The sequence below is a fragment of the Loa loa genome (assembly GCF_000183805.2).
Source record: "Loa loa unplaced genomic scaffold supercont3.107, whole genome shotgun sequence".
In the NCBI taxonomy this organism is placed as follows: domain Eukaryota; kingdom Metazoa; phylum Nematoda; class Chromadorea; order Rhabditida; family Onchocercidae; genus Loa; species Loa loa.
Window position 1 is genome coordinate 135027 of NW_018108287.1, and position 16276 is coordinate 151302.

The window sequence follows — 16276 nt, forward strand, 5'->3', positions numbered from 1 at the left end:
GACAATAAGAACTTTGCTGAAATTATCGTTTGTGATAATCGGTAAACAATACGGCATTTACAGGTGGAAGAGATTAATTGACGTAAGTGTGAATGACGTAATATAGATATTATATGTGATAATTTGATTATCACTGATAATCGTATTCAATTAGTGTCGTCCTGATGAGGTAATAAGTGGATAAATAATGGTAATCAAATCTCTTTTTTTTATTTCAGTCGCGAAAAGTGAAATCAGAAAAAGATAGCGACTTTGGCGCAAAAAACTATGTGAAGAAAAATATGCGAAATTCGAGCGAAAACCTGAGCATAACAGGAAGTCAACATTTAAGTTTAACTTCTGGAAATACAAATATTGCTACAGATGCACAACAAGTTAGTATTATCCATCATATTTTTTGTGTGTGATATGATTATGAGATCAAATTTAATTTATTTGCTTTTCCATGTTTTACTTGTTGTTATAGCATAACTTTGCATGTAAATCTACTCTATTCCACGATTTCTCTTCTGGAAATTTCTGAACTAATCAATATTGATAAAAACTTGTATCTGATCTACTAGAGAGGCAAGCAAAAAAAAGAATGTGGGTAAAAGGAAAGGAGAGAAGAAAGAAAAATGTTAAAGTTTCAGAACTTTAACATTTTTCTGGAAACTAAATTCTGATAGTGAAAGAAAAATTTTTTGAGATTTAATTTTGATAATAAAAGATACCAAAATTTTAAAATTTATGGATTCTTAGAATATTTGCACTCCAAAATTTTTCCTGTTGTTTTCCTACGAAACTTATACTATTTATGAGACAGATAAGGGAAGTAATAATTAGTGAAACAGAATGGTAAGATGATGATAAGAATAAGCTTAGGTAGTATTTTCATGTTGGCGCTCTTATTTTGCAGTATGGTAATTTTGATGGATTTTGCAGTCGTTAATAACAATGGAACCATTAACAGCTCTTGAAGATGACATGCATACAGCTAAAAAAGGAAAAGAAGGTAATGGCGGTAATTTTACTAATTACAAATGAGTTGATTACCACTTCATTTAGTAATTTGTAATTGTTTACTGACGGACGACAAATTGCGAAAATAAAAAATATTTTACACTTTTAGTAAAAATTAAAAAGTAAAATTTGAAGGAAATGGATTTGTATAGTTTATTTTACAATTTATTACTAAAAGAAAGAAATTTCCTTCTTATAGAGTGCAGTAGTAGTTGTTCAGCAAAAAAATTTGCAAATTATTACCAGTAATTTATCATTTTAATATTTGTTTCAAGTTTTGCTAACAAAGTCTGCTTCCACTAATAATAAATATCATTGCAAAAATAATTAATACTGTTCATGTCAGTTAGTGCTAATGGGTTTTGAGCTAACTATTCTCATAAATCAGTTTGTTATGAACACAGTTTTCTTGAGAATATGTTGAATTTTTGCTTGTTCCCGGAATATATTTGTATTAGCTATCATTCATCGAGCTAGAAAATAACAATTTAACGATGCGACAAATTTAAGTCTGCTATTTGGTTAATTTGGTGCTATGTTAATTAGTGTTGATAAATTTCGAAACAGATACTATCATAAATAAGCTTATTATAAACATACTTTTCCCGAAAATGTGCTGGATTTTTGCTTATTCCGGAATAGACTTGTATCAATTATCATTAATTGAGCTAGAAAGTGACAATTTAACGATGCAACGAATTTGTGTCGTCTGATGTAATTGTAATTCTCTGGGAATATTTTAAAAACAGATAATAGTATGAAAACTTTATGCATAATCAGTTCCAAAGACTATCCATTCAAGCTAGAATGATAATAGCTATCTGAAAGAAGGTTCAATGCTAAACTTCTCAAAATTGTTGAAATCCGAAATTCATAATATATTTAATTATATTTTTTCAACGATAACTTTTCAACTTTTGCACTATCATTTCATCTCATTATTTTAATTAGTTTTAAAATTTAGGCTAATTCATTTGCTATATCGTTAAGTTCATTTTCAATTTCTTCTCGATTACGAAAGCATGATGACCATTGCAAACGGTAAAGATTGTCACATAAATTAAAATTTATTTTGAAATTAAAGAAAAATTGATAAGTAAAAAGTTCAAAATGTGATGATTAAAATGCGATTAATTGGTGTTCATTTAAACGAATGTACAAAAGTAGTGGGTGGATGAAAAGTGTGTCCGAAAATGAGGAAGGATTTGTTGATAGAATTCGAATTCAACTTATTTAAGTTAAATTTTACAAGAATTAAAAATCTGATAGATGCAATTAATTTATCAAATCAATTAAAGGGAATGATTTCATTTCACTTTTCTTTTTATTTTTTTTTTCTGATTGAATTTTCCATTAAATGTAGAGAATATCGAAAACAAATGTGGCATACCAGAAGCAAATTGAAAAAGTATACTAATAGAAAAGATGAGAAGAAATTTCTCAAACTTTTGGATGAATATAAGTAAATTTTTTAGTTCTTCTTTTCAAATTATCATTGGATTGTAATTTTAATTTTTGAAATAGCTACTGTACATCTGTACTGAATGTATCCTTTGAAATTTTTTCATGATAAATTAATTACCTAAATAGTAATTTATCACAAAACAGTAAATTATCATATTTTATCATCAGTGTGTTCAAATAATGTTTTTTTTCCGTTGTTTCCAATATAAAGCATTGATAATTTTTCAAATCACTGCTTGAAAAGTTAGTATCATTGAATAACAAACTAAAAATAAATGTTTCTGAATAAAATATGCTGTCAAATTTTGAGCAATAACTTATTATTATCATAACTTACATTGATATTATATCAGTTATATTGCAATAATATTATTTAAAATGAAAATAATACGTAAAAAAAAATACCTAAATATATCATATTATTTGATATATGTTTCGACAAATAATGAACATTTTTTTTTCTGGAATTAAAATTTTAAATTTAGGCAAAAAAAAATTGTTTTAAATTGCATTTGCAAAGGAACACGTTGGAGTTGGTTTAATAATTTATGGGAATTTGTTATAAATATTTTTCGTTTCATTCGACAATTCATATGGTGTTGTTGTTGTCCACCAATTTTAGGTTATTGCTTAAATAAGGTATACATACATTATGTACTATTTACTCAATAAAATAAAAAAAAAAAAAGCACAATTACTGATCGTTTAATTTATAAAAAGAAAAATGTTCTTCAGTTTTTTTTTTTTATTTAATTAATTGACGCAAACTTATTCAAGTTTTTTATTCATCATTATTCAATTAATTAGTCCAAATTTACTCGTTTTGTTTCATTCGAATATCATTTCATTTATTCAATTAATGATGTTTTGTTTGTTTCCCTCAAATTCGAATTCGAATAATTGAATTTGAATTTAAATTCCAATATCGATATACATAAAACTGCACATATTATTCAGTTATTTCAGATAGCATTTTGGCCACCACCACGTGCGTATTACTTTTTCATTGATGATAATATGGAGAGTATTAATAGAAATGATCAGGTCCCACTAACTCAACAATGTATTGTTCGAAAGGCTAACAAGTGATTCATTAATTAATCCACTTATTAATTCCTTAATTAATCTGTCCATAAATTCATTGGTTGATCTGCTCATGTCACTGTCATCTTTTAAGTCTTAAAGTTTGCATTTAATGTGAGAGTAGTAAGAAAGTTAGTAAAGGTGTCGTCATGTGAGAATGTCACTAAAATATGATAGTGACATCATCCAAAACTAAAAAAAAAAAAAAATTGCGCAGTCATTTCCTGTCTATCTAATCTTTCTTTCATTTTCATATTTCTTTGGTTGATCCTTCAGCAATATAGATTTATCATAATAAAACAAAGCACATATTTAATCCCTGGAATCCCCGATCCGGAAACTTTATGGAGGTTAAAGGTCATTAGTATACTTTTCTAGCATATTCTCTTGCTGCCAAAAAAATATCACGAATTCTTGTCTGCACTTCTATGATGTAAAACTTTAATGCTAGAAGGGAAGTTATCACTTTTGAAATTATTTTGCATTATTTTGAATTTTACAGTAAAGTTAAATTTAAAATTTCAAATTATAGAAATTGTTTGAAACGAAGAGATTTGAGATTTGGTTTCGAGCATCAATGTGCTACTGAAGTAGTTGGAATTGAATGTTTTGTTACGGAAACTGAAAAGAAAAATGTTAATTATATTTTATTTTTGTTAAAATTTTAAATTTACTACAACCTTTTTACAATCTTAACTATTCATACGTTTATTTCACGTTCCATATACTTATCATCATACGAATGATGTGAGATAATTTCAGCATATTGCTTGTGTATTTGTTCGAAAATCAAGACCACGTTATACATTGCTATTCTCACATCCAAATGGTAGTGATATATCGGATCATCTTGTTGGATTACCTAATTTGCATGATGCAGCAAGGTTATTCATATATTTTATCATATTTCGAATGAATTAGCCCAGCCCAAATATGAGCTAATCCTAGCAATTTCAAATTTTATCACAATTTTTATTATCAATTATTTCACACTGATAAATGTACCATCATCACATGATACAGTATTATAATTATAAGCTAAATTTTATCAGTTAAATATAAACTTTTTTATATAGCCTGAGTATAAGCCAAATCTTATCATTCAAATATAGACTTATTAATGTGACCTACTAGTTATCTACAAAATTCTTTATATTTATAATATGATTTACTAAAGTATTTTATCCAAATACATTTATTACTTAAACTTCTACTGTAGTAAATTCGATTTCCTTCAACTGGATAATATTATCATAGTGTCGTTCAAAATTTCCATAAATATATCATCGTTGAAATTGTCAACTTTATTAATATTCATTTGATCACATTATAATTATCAATTTTCTGGCTCACTTCTATTTTTTCTGTTTTGTAATGAAATTTAAATTACAGATTTTTTAATTGCAATATATGCTCATATGATTATAGTGGTTATGGTATTAGTGAAGGTAATCCAAGTGAAAAAAATATGTATTCAGATATCAATGCTGTTTATAAAGTATATCTTATTAACATTTGGCTAACTTTTTTCTGATCTCATGTAAAAAAAAAGAGACAGAAAAAAAACGAGCCTTATTGTAAAAAAAACGAGCCTTATTGTTTATTAATTGTCATAAAGGTCAAACTTTTTCATATACATCAATATAATCAATTTCTCATTACAAATGTATTATTCATTTACAGTATCTATTGGAGGATTTATGCATTCCGGAAACAAATATCATACTATGGGGTTACAGTATTGGTACAGTAGCATCAATCGAATTAGCAAAACAAGCCAGTAAACTTGCTGGCTTAATACTTCTTGCACCAGTAGCATCAATTATACGAACAATATGTTGGGGAAAATGTTGTTGGGATCGAAGTGAGCAATGTGGTCGTTTAGCGGATTGTTGCTGTGATCGATTTAATAGTGTTTAAAAAAGGTTTTTTTTTTTTATTCTTACAATTTTATTAGTTCAATTATCATACAACCTTATTAGACACACATTACAATCCAATGACCCATTTGTTTTATGATCTTTAATCTTTGCTACTGTTGTCTTACTAGTAGCTAATCATATACTGTTACTTTTATAATTGCACGTTATAATGCTTATTTTTAAGCTTAAATTCAAAAAAAAAAAATTCTTTTTGATCTCTTTTGAACTAATTTACATATTCAATTTAGTATAGCTTATTGATCAAAATGGTTTTTTCTTTTGTCTTATTTTTTTATTTTTTATAATTAGATTAGTGACATCAAAATGCCAACATTGATTGCACACGGAGTACAAGATATGATTGTAACGATTGAGCATGGCAAAGCATTGTATCAATTATGTCCTGGAGCTGTAAAACCATTATGGATACCAGATGTTGGCCATAACAATCTTGAAAATAGCTCCATGTTATGGCGTCGAATGCGAAAATTTATTAATAGGTTAATGAATTTTTACGTTTTGAATTTAATTAATTAAAAATTTTATTAATTTTCCATCAGCGTTTGTTTATTAATTTTTTTTTTTTGGTTATCTTTTTTTCATTGTAACATGTAAAGTATGAATGAATGTGCGGAAAAATGAAAGGAAAGGGAAGATGATGGAAGATGAAAATCATTTGTTGAAAAATAATCTGTAGATTTAATTTTGTGATTTTAAAAAAAAAAAATTTTCTTACTTTTTAAAAAATCATTCGTTGAAAAATAAGTCATGAATTTAATTTTTGTAATTTTTTAGAAATTTGAAAAGAATTTTCTTTCAATTTTTATTATTTCTTGCATATTTTCCTCTTCTAATTTCTCAATATTTCTCATTTTCCTCTCCTTTTCTATTTAAGTAGTTTTTGTATTGAAATTTAAAAGATTAATTTAAAATCAAATTAAATTTGAATTAATTACAGAGAAGCGCGACCACCTTTACAACGAAAGAAACGTAAATCATCCATGAAAGATATCAAAAATAAAGTCAATTTATCAAGTGATAATAATGATAAGAATGAAACAAAAGAAGTTTTTGGTACAAATGTCAAATAGATCCATGGAAATGAAATTCAAATGAAAATCATTCGATGAAATTACAGAAAAAAGTGGAAATGAAATTTAAGTGGAAATCATTAGTAATGAATTACAATTTTGTTAATTAATTGAATTGATATTTCACTTTCTGTATTATTTGTATTCTTCATTACTTCAAAATCTCTGTAATAATCTGTTGATAATTAATTAATCAGATTAATGTTCCATTTTTTGATTATCGGTGAATTTTTCTTTTCTTTTTACTAAAAATTTGTAAAATGAGTACTAGAAAACAAATGTAAACCTTTCAAAAATGCTCAAAACTTCCTTATCAAATTCATATCTCATCATTCCATATCTTATTTTTCTGATTGTTCAGTGTAATAAATGATTATCTCAATGGAAGAAATTTGCATATATTGAAAATTAAAATTAATTGCCTAAACATGTGAAGACAATTTTGCTCATTTATTTACTCAAATATATATATATTTTAAATACCATAATTTGTTGATTGAATAACTATGCTTCAGACCTAGCATTTTTTTTTAATCCCATTCATTCTTACAACAAATAAACTTGAATTTACCCTATTAAATTAATGTAATAATTCAAAGTACATTCATCATTATGGTCAATAATAGCAAATTTTTAACCAAGGAAATAGAGTTATCTTATGTTTGCTGCTGCAAGCAATATTAATGAATTTTCACTGAATTAATTCGAAATGTAAATTTTAATTAAATTATCGAAGAAGAATTAATTTTGTCAAGCATATATTTCTGCTACAATAAATAAATAGATTATTATGGAAAAAGTGGAAATTTTTTCCATCATTTATCTCATTTACTTCATATGGTTTAATAACAATAGATAAATAATAGAAATGAAGAAAAAAAATCATTGTTTCTTAAAATTCAAAGAAAAATTTCAACTTTAACCATACAGGAATAAATTAATTCAAAACAGTATTTGCAATTAATTTTTTTCAAAATCACACTTTAAATTGTTTATGCAAATGAAATTTAATTCCTTAAAATGAGCTTTATCTAAGATTTCCTAACTTAAGTGGTTGAGATTATGAATGCAATGAGTAACTTTTTCATTTACATGATTTCGTCACTTCCACCCCCACTTATCATTTTCAGTTTATCATAGCAAGCTTATCACTGCATGGCAAGGTAGTTGATTAAAATTACCAGATAGTTATCATTTTGCAATGCAATCAATCAGAAATGATTCAATCCATTTCCAGTAATTTTGTGATAAGTTTCTATTGATGCTTAGATTCATTCAATTATTTCATTAATAATGATTGGTAACAATTGCGTCATTATGCAACAGATAATATATGACATCATAAATAAAAAGATTTCAATTGCAAAAGACTAAAACAGAAAACATTTAAATATTAGATAAAAAGTGCTTTAATGCTGGGCAGAAAGCGCTCAAATGTCAGACAGAAACGCCTAAATGTTGAACAAAATGCGCCTAAATGAAAGCAATAACATGAAATTGTATCATATCATATAATGATTATTTCGTGACTATTTTATTTAGCCTTATTTGCATTTGTAGCAAAATTAATCAGTTCAAAATCATCATTGTCATCATTATCATTTATCAAGCTTATATTGCGTTCAATCATTTCCAGTATCACTGACTATGATATGATTCTGATGAAGTTGACGAAGATGGCAAATTTTCGCCAGGAAAAGAATATGCTCGACGACGGTAACGTGGTATGATCATTAAATAGTCTGATGTTCCCTGAAATATAAATTAATTCATCATTTTATTCGATTTAAATGCTATAATAAAATCAAATTTAATAAAATAACAAAAAATTAAGGAATTTAATTCTTCGTAACTTTACATGTGGAAAAAAACTCACAGATGGCGATTGCGATGGCGTAGAAATATCAACAACTTCAACATTCGATATCACTTCAGCCATTGAATTCGATGTAAACTAAAATAATTAAAAATAATTAAGTTTAAAAACCAACATCAATAACAAGGAAAAAAAAGCTCATTATTTTTCATTCATTCATTAGCTATTACAAACGTCAACTCTATTCTCTTTATTATTTGTGTATAAATATTTAATTAATAATTAATTAGGAAAGCTATGCGTAAACTACTGCAGAAAATATTTTCATTTCTTTTCCAGCAAAACTTTTCTACTGGAATAAAGTTGACATTTGATGGATTATTGTTAAGAAAGCTTCGCAAAAAAAGGAAAAAAAACGGAACTGGAATAACTTGCGTATTCCATACGACAAGTCTGACCGGTTCATCATCTCCCGCATCCGGATCATCCTCTTCCATTTGTTCACACACCGTTTGCAATATATCCGTTGATAGTGTCACCATGAATTTATCCTGTAAGCTATTATCAACATTTTATCACGTTTATCACTGTTATGATTATGATATTTATAGATATTATCATTGTTATCGCAAAAAATATTTGTAAAAGTGTGAAATATTATGAAATAATTCTGGCACCTAATCAAATAGATGTCACTTAGCCTGAGGATTAGAAAATCAATTGGCAAACTTTTCAGCATTTTTAGAATCAAAAAGATGACATAAATGTCATCTGTCATCAAATACTTCACTCACATCATCTGTTTCATTGGTATTTGTCATTTTAAAGTTTATTTACTACTTCAAGACTTCACCGAAACCTGAAATAAAGCGAAAATAAGCAATGTTTAAAGATGCATTTATTGATTGGTACAATTGAAATAAAGTAACATAGTCGCAAACACACATCTTATCCTAAATTATTTTCAAGAAATCTCGGGAATATATTGCATTGTAACGCTATGGCTATCTAAATCATACGAAAAATACGGTCAACTTGAACCAGAGGTAACAACCGTTTAAGCTTGATTTGAAATGTAGTAATAAAACTTGTTAGATTTTCTCAGTAATTTAAATTCATTTTTGAATAAAAGTTGGAAATAAAAATGGTAATATGCAAATTTAAAGGTTTACAGTCTCTTTACTTTTCCCGTTAGCCATTTATGCAAATAAACAGTTATGCAGTGGTCAGTATTATAACTGCTACTCTTACATCAACCACTTGGTCAACATTACTTAAAATGACTGGAACTATTGAAAGTAAAGCTGATGTATAAATTCTAACATTTCATGAGCAATTAAAGCTGAAAATAGATGAAACAGAAATGATGTAAACTATTTCAAGTGTAACAATCGAAAACCAATTAAGTACTAATTAAGTGAGACAAAAAGGACCCATCATTTGACACAAATTAATTTCGATTAAAGTAAGGAAAGAGGAAGAGAATTGAGCTTTTAGAAGATAATTAATCTTGAAAAGAGAAACGGAAAACGGTATAATTGTTCATATAGTGCTTAAAAAAATTAAGCTATTTTATAAATTATTAAAATGAAGAAAGTTTAAATTTGACAAAACTGATAAATAATGATAAGAACGAAAAAAAGACAAAAAGAGAATTGTTAAATTCAATTTAATAAAATAAAAAATATCAGTGAAATCATTGATAGTGATAATGAAATAGGATGAATTTTAGCATTTTACACTTCATTATTATCATTTATTTATTTTTTTTCTTTCATTATCATTACTATTTCTAATTATCACCTATTTATTATCACTTTTTGGATTCAATATTTCTTATGATAATTTTATTCATTTCATTAAATACAACAACATTCATTTTTATTTCCGGAATTTTCGTAAATAATATTCGTTCAGGAAAATAAAGTAAAAGAATTAAAAATAGATGCAAACATATGTTATATGGAATGTATTAAATCACATGTGTTATTTTCTGTACGCTCAATACATGTCACCTAATAACTGTCATTATGACCATATAATGGATCCGAATCATTTTGTAATATTCCATTTATCAAAAGTTAATTTTACAGTACATATGCTTCTTTTTTCGTAATTCACGTTATGCACATATTCTATTATCATACTATTATTTGTTTACGTTATATAACGTTTTGCCGAAACTCAGAAATATCAACGATAACTAATCGAAGATATTGAGCATTTCGGTCAACTATGGTCAAATGATCCAATTCTTTTAACTTTTAATCAATAGCGGAATCAATCAATAATTTATGTAAATTCAAATTCATTTATGTAAAGTCAAGTTTAACTTGCTAGTAAATTATACAGTTCTACTCATTTTTTCTGCAAAATTGCAACATTTTATTTAAATCCCAGGAAGTAAATTTCAACGAATCAATACCGCCAATACAGTATGATACTAATTAATACAGTATTTAATATTTAACAAATTCCATTTAATGTTGTAGAAAATGGAGAAAGAATAATTCATTATTTGCTGTTTAACAATATCTATGAATAATTATGGATTAATTAATTATTTAATCATTGTAATGCCTACGTACACTTACCATAATTTATCATTACATATTAAAATTAACGAAATAATTATGATAAGTTGTTTTTTCGTTTAAATAAATTTATAATTCAAATAATGTTTGTATTTTGCAAAATTGTGCAAGTAAAAGTAAGGGAATTTGATAATATTCCTTAACATATTATTGATAGCTTATCATATTACTGGTAAATTGTATGATTACCTGATAACTATAACTATAATGATACAATGAGAAGATTAGAAATTTAAATGAATTCCAAAAAAATTGCAAAGTCCTTTCAATTTTCCATTAATATCAAAGCACTTTTGGCAGAAATAATTTATTCTATTTATTATTATCATTACATTTTATCACTTTCATTTTTATCAAAATGAATGGTATTCATTCAAATCGATTATTTATTACTCCAATCTATCATTATCTTCTATTTTTGTTTTCAAGTAATTAATTAATTAATGGATATGTTATATTTTCTTATCTCATCTTTCCATTCCACTTTTTATTTATACTTTACAAAAAAAAGAAAAAAAAATTGTGATCTAATGAAGTTATTATGAAGTACACTTTGTTCGTGTCGTAGTTTGCAGTGAATGTTAAACGAATGTTTTATATCCTTTCACATTATTCTCCTGTTTTTTTTAATGAATTTCAAATTATACCTGACAGGTAGATTCAAATTAATCAAATTTCTTTACGTTACAATTGCGCATTATACGGAAGGATTTCGTACGAATCAAGTTTAAATTTGATAGCATTCACTTCTATGAACTAATCAATAAACTTGTGATTCAAAAAAAAAAAATCCGATTGCTAATGATCAATCAATGAATCAATCAACGATTGAACAATGAAAAAAAATGAATGATCATCTTTGGAATTGATTCAGTCTTTGATTTGATTTAATCTAATTAATCAATCAATAAATAAATTTTTTATTTTCAAAAACAATCAATACTAGTTGAAATTACGAAAGATGAGATTAAGCATACAAGTGTAAATGATCAATAAAACTAAATGTCAGGAATTTATGAGAAATTATCTGAATATTTTATTAAATTAATTAATGCTAACTTCATATTATTCTAGACTAATTTAGTTTTAAACAAAAATCAATAATAGATTATGTCAAATTAGTGAAATAATTTTAAATATTTTCAACTTCTAAGCCATAATTAGCTAATTATCTCAGGCTTTTTTTTTACTATTCAAATGTTATATATCAGATCTGTAAACTTTGAATTCAATGATTCAAATTTTAATCTTTCATCTGAATTTAAAAACTGAAATCTGTTATATAAAAATTTAAGGAAAGGAAAAAAACTTTAAGAAAAGGTTTTAAATTCCGTCACAGAGATTGTTAGCGTAATCAGCTTATCACATGATACAATATATCATAAATTAAAATTTTACCTAATGATAATTGTCCCCAAAGTTGTGACATACATTTACATTAATGAATAAAAATGATAATGAAATATGAAACATTTTCTCTCTCTCTCTCTTTCTCGCCCTCTCTCTCTCTCATTTAGGATTTATCTAAGGTGTAATGCGACGGAATTTATATTGATAAATACGTTAATTGTTTAATACGATATGTGAGATAACAATAATTATTGCGATTGTAAGCTATAAATATCACGCATGCTGCATGCTTGCAACATGCAGCATGCATTTATTTAATTCTTGTTAACATATAATTACATGTTAAAACAATATCTCATGCAAAAATGATAGTGGTATTCCACTTGTTTACTTGCACTGCAGTTGTATTGCATTTTGTTGCATGCATATTTGTTTGCCATTTGTTTCAGTAGAAATTAATTTACTAATATGATACATTAATTAGTCTGAAATAAAAAATGATGAAATTAATTTGATAGCAATAATTTCTTTTTTCTTTTAACCTATTTCTCTTACTAAAATTTTGATCATTTTTCAAACTTTCAAATTGTTAAATGTCAATAATTGAAACAGTATAAAAACAGAGTAATGAAATACTCAATATTAGAGAATGAAAATTAAAAATGTTGAGTAAATCAATTTACCATTTCAAATAATTTCGTAAATTTTACGGTAAATGACTAAATGACCATCTTCTTTCAGGAAATGATGGATAAAAAAAGCCACGAGAATGTCGAGAACGTATATTACGTAATGAATTCATTGAATTTGCTCGTAGATTAAATGATGGTACGATGACACGATCAATGAGTGACACATTCCTAGCTAATGGCATCGTTGGAAAATATTGCAAACGTGGTCGTTGACGTATCACTCGACGTGAATGTGATAATGGCCAACTATATGAAATACTATCATCTTCATCATCATCATCATCATCATCATCATCACTCATCACTATCATCATCATCATCATCATCTTCATCATCATCATCATCCTAGAATTTTCAATTAATTAATTCTATCAGTAAAAAAAAATTAAAAAATAAAAGTATACGAAATGAATCAATCAAAATTTCATTTCAAATTAATTATTTTTTAAAAATTTTCTGAGAAAATTATAAAAAAAAGAGATATTGGTGTGTAAACTTTGAAAATTCAAAGTTTCCTTTCTTTTTTCTTTTTTTTAGGAGCTTCTTGTTCGTAATTATTCAAAAGTTATCATCATTATAAAATGATCCAAAATTTTATCACTATTTTAAAATGATCCAAAAAGTTGTCAACATTTTAAAATGATCCAAAATGTTATCAATGTTTTAAACCATATGCATTGATAATATCACTGAATAAAGATCTTCATTGGACATTTATTGAAATAATTTAAAATGAATTTTGAACCTTTACTGTCCTACAAATGTCAGCATAGATTTTATCAGTAAAAACTAATGAGCAAAATTAAAAACAAAAATTTATTTTAGAGAAGAAAATTTACATCCGAAGAAGTTGTCCAATTTGTATCATCATCAATGCCAGATTCTCCATCAGTAATTGATCTATAAACAGGTGTAATTAGCAAAAATTAACAAAAAAAAAACTATAATTAAGAATGGGCGAATGAAAATGAATGATAATTTAAATTAAAAATGGAAAAAAAAACGATATCACTACTTTTTCGTATATATAATATTGTTCAATTTCGTAATTTAATTTTAACTTTGGATGAAATAATATTAAAAGTAATAATTTAAAAATAACAATATGATTGGAATACAATTATTTACTGTAAGTAAATGAGTACCAATATCACTTCATAAATTTAGATAATTAGGTCAAAGTTCATGATATTTCAATAATTTTGCAAATAAATCTCATATATGAGCATGAATAGAAATAAAATTAATGGAACGATAGCAATCGTGATAAATAAAGATTGTGAAAAAAAGTGATTTTTTTTTTTATTCCATTGATTTAATATCGGAAGATGGAGAAATTTTTAGTAATTAAAAAAATTCTATGAAATAACCGATTCATTGCTTGACCAATTGCTTGACTCGATTGACCAATTCGTGAACTGATCATATTCTCATTTCTATTATCATATTCATTTTCAATATTATTGCATGCATCACCATGTATCAGTTGTCGTAAAAATTCATTTGGATCTATATTCTCATCCCATTGGCTACTATTGTCGTATACATGTGGGAATTGGTCATCTGATGATGGTGGCATTTGTTCATCACTTATATACGTTTCCACGTCACTTTCAGTCTCATTACTTCCATTATCTGAAGATATTTGTCAAAATATTAAAGTTATTGATAATATGTCATTTTAACTTTATCATTTCAATGAATGATGAATTTGACCCCCTCTGACCTCTCATATTATAATTTTATGTTTAAGCTTACAGATAGATTGTGATTATCTATATTTCTGGGATTTTGATATTGGTAGAATTTTAGGAATAATATATACCAAGCTTCCTTTCTTCTTCCTATATTTTTTAATTTTTGATAATGCTCAAATTGATTTCAAGATATCTCGGGATGAATTCAATTATTTTTATCACTTCTTCATTTTTGTTACAATCATCAAATTTAATGATACTATTTCTTAGGATATAATTAATAAAAAATACCGATCCTGCTTACCATTTTTCCCAGTTATTATTGATAACTTATCTTTGATTCTTAATTTCCTATCTTTCCACTAATGATTTCTAGTATGTTTATATCAGAAAAATCTTTATCATTCCTCAATTCATTGTCATAAATCATTATCATAATTAATTTATACAAAAAAAAAATAAACTTAACCTGAATCGTTATCATCATTATCATTATCATTGCCATTAGCTTCACCATTCACATGCATATGTTGAATATGCATTAATTCTTGATCTTCATCAGGTATAATTCTATGCATAATTTCGTCACAGCGTAAAATTAGCAAAATTTATCGTTCGATCTAACAAATTAATTATCCATTCATTTATTAAATCAAAATTATTAATTTTTTATAATTACAAAAAAAAAGACGAAAAAATTAATAATCATCAATAATTAATAATCAATAATTTCAGCATAATATATTAACTTTGAGTTAATACAATTTTAGTAGCTTTTTTAATTGAGAGAAAAGTTTTTGATTATATTTGATTATATTTAAATTAATTTAAATTAATTTGATTGTTTAAACTAATTCCATTTATCTTACTATTAATGAATAATTTTAACCAGTGTAGCATTGATAAGAAATTTTATCAGCCTCCAATTGTGAAGAAATCATTTTCAATTCTTTTACTAATACAATACTTATAAAACATTCGTAATTAGTTGTTTGTCAAATTAATTAATTGAATCTGTTGTCAACTACAATAAATAACATTTAGTTATTTATTCTTTGAATGAGGAAGAAAAAGAAAACGAAATTAATGATAAATATTTACAGAATTATTTCATGAAAGGCAATAAATTGAAATATTAAATTGCCAAGCTATTCTATTTAATTGTTTAATTTTAGTAATTAATTATTAGTTTAAATATCGATTAACTATTAATCATTTCTCAAAATTGATAAATATACGTCTTTTATTTTGTAAGCGCATCACATCAGCAAATATCACCCCACTAATCATACAATAATTTTTATGATAAAATAGAAAAAAGACAAAACACGACCGTTCCGTTGACAAATATCTGCGAAAAGTTTTATTAAAAGATATCACAATGATTGGTATTTATATTATCGTTTTTCATTTGCATAAAGCCGAAAATTTGCATAATATGACATGTCAAATTATGTGTGCATAACTTTTGATATGAAGGAAAAATGTAAAATTTGCATAAACTATATAAATGTCGAAATTCTTTTTGCAATCCAATAACTCATTAACTTTCTTAATTAAAATTT

The 16276-nt window shown here is 25.7% G+C and overlaps 5 protein-coding genes across 5 annotated transcripts; 2 read left to right on the forward strand and 3 right to left on the reverse strand.

Moving 5' to 3' along the window:
• Positions 1-3483: 3483 nt before the first annotated feature.
• Positions 3484-5469, forward strand: LOAG_06113 (hypothetical protein; the record flags this gene model as incomplete). Its single annotated transcript, XM_003141649.2, has 5 exons — positions 3484-3551; positions 4082-4184; positions 4312-4433; positions 4942-5047; positions 5233-5469. 5 exons carry the CDS (start codon positions 3484-3486, stop codon positions 5467-5469), a joined length of 636 nt encoding a protein of 211 aa, XP_003141697.2.
• A 326-nt stretch (positions 5470-5795) lies between these two features.
• LOAG_06114 (hypothetical protein) lies at positions 5796-6562 on the forward strand (the record flags this gene model as incomplete). Its single annotated transcript, XM_003141650.1, has 2 exons — positions 5796-5971; positions 6430-6562. 2 exons carry the CDS (start codon positions 5796-5798, stop codon positions 6560-6562), a joined length of 309 nt encoding a protein of 102 aa, XP_003141698.1.
• A 1523-nt stretch (positions 6563-8085) lies between these two features.
• On the reverse strand, positions 8086-9243 carry LOAG_06115 (hypothetical protein). The gene is made up of 4 exons (XM_020447066.1): positions 9173-9243; positions 8801-8929; positions 8439-8516; positions 8086-8314 (listed from the first exon to the last, which is right to left on the reverse strand). The coding sequence occupies exons 1-4, from the start codon at positions 9197-9199 to the stop codon at positions 8201-8203; spliced, it is 348 nt and encodes a 115-aa protein (XP_020302665.1). The 5' UTR covers positions 9200-9243; the 3' UTR covers positions 8086-8200.
• A 3785-nt stretch (positions 9244-13028) lies between these two features.
• Positions 13029-13358, reverse strand: LOAG_06116 (hypothetical protein; the record flags this gene model as incomplete). Its single annotated transcript, XM_003141652.1, has 1 exon — positions 13029-13358. One exon carries the CDS (start codon positions 13356-13358, stop codon positions 13029-13031), a length of 330 nt encoding a protein of 109 aa, XP_003141700.1.
• Positions 13359-13835: 477 nt separating this feature from the next.
• Positions 13836-15289, reverse strand: LOAG_06117 (hypothetical protein; the record flags this gene model as incomplete). The annotated part of the gene is made up of 3 exons (XM_003141653.1): positions 13836-13914; positions 14385-14649; positions 15181-15289. 3 exons carry the CDS (start codon positions 15287-15289, stop codon positions 13836-13838), a joined length of 453 nt encoding a protein of 150 aa, XP_003141701.1.
• Positions 15290-16276: the final 987 nt, after the last annotated feature.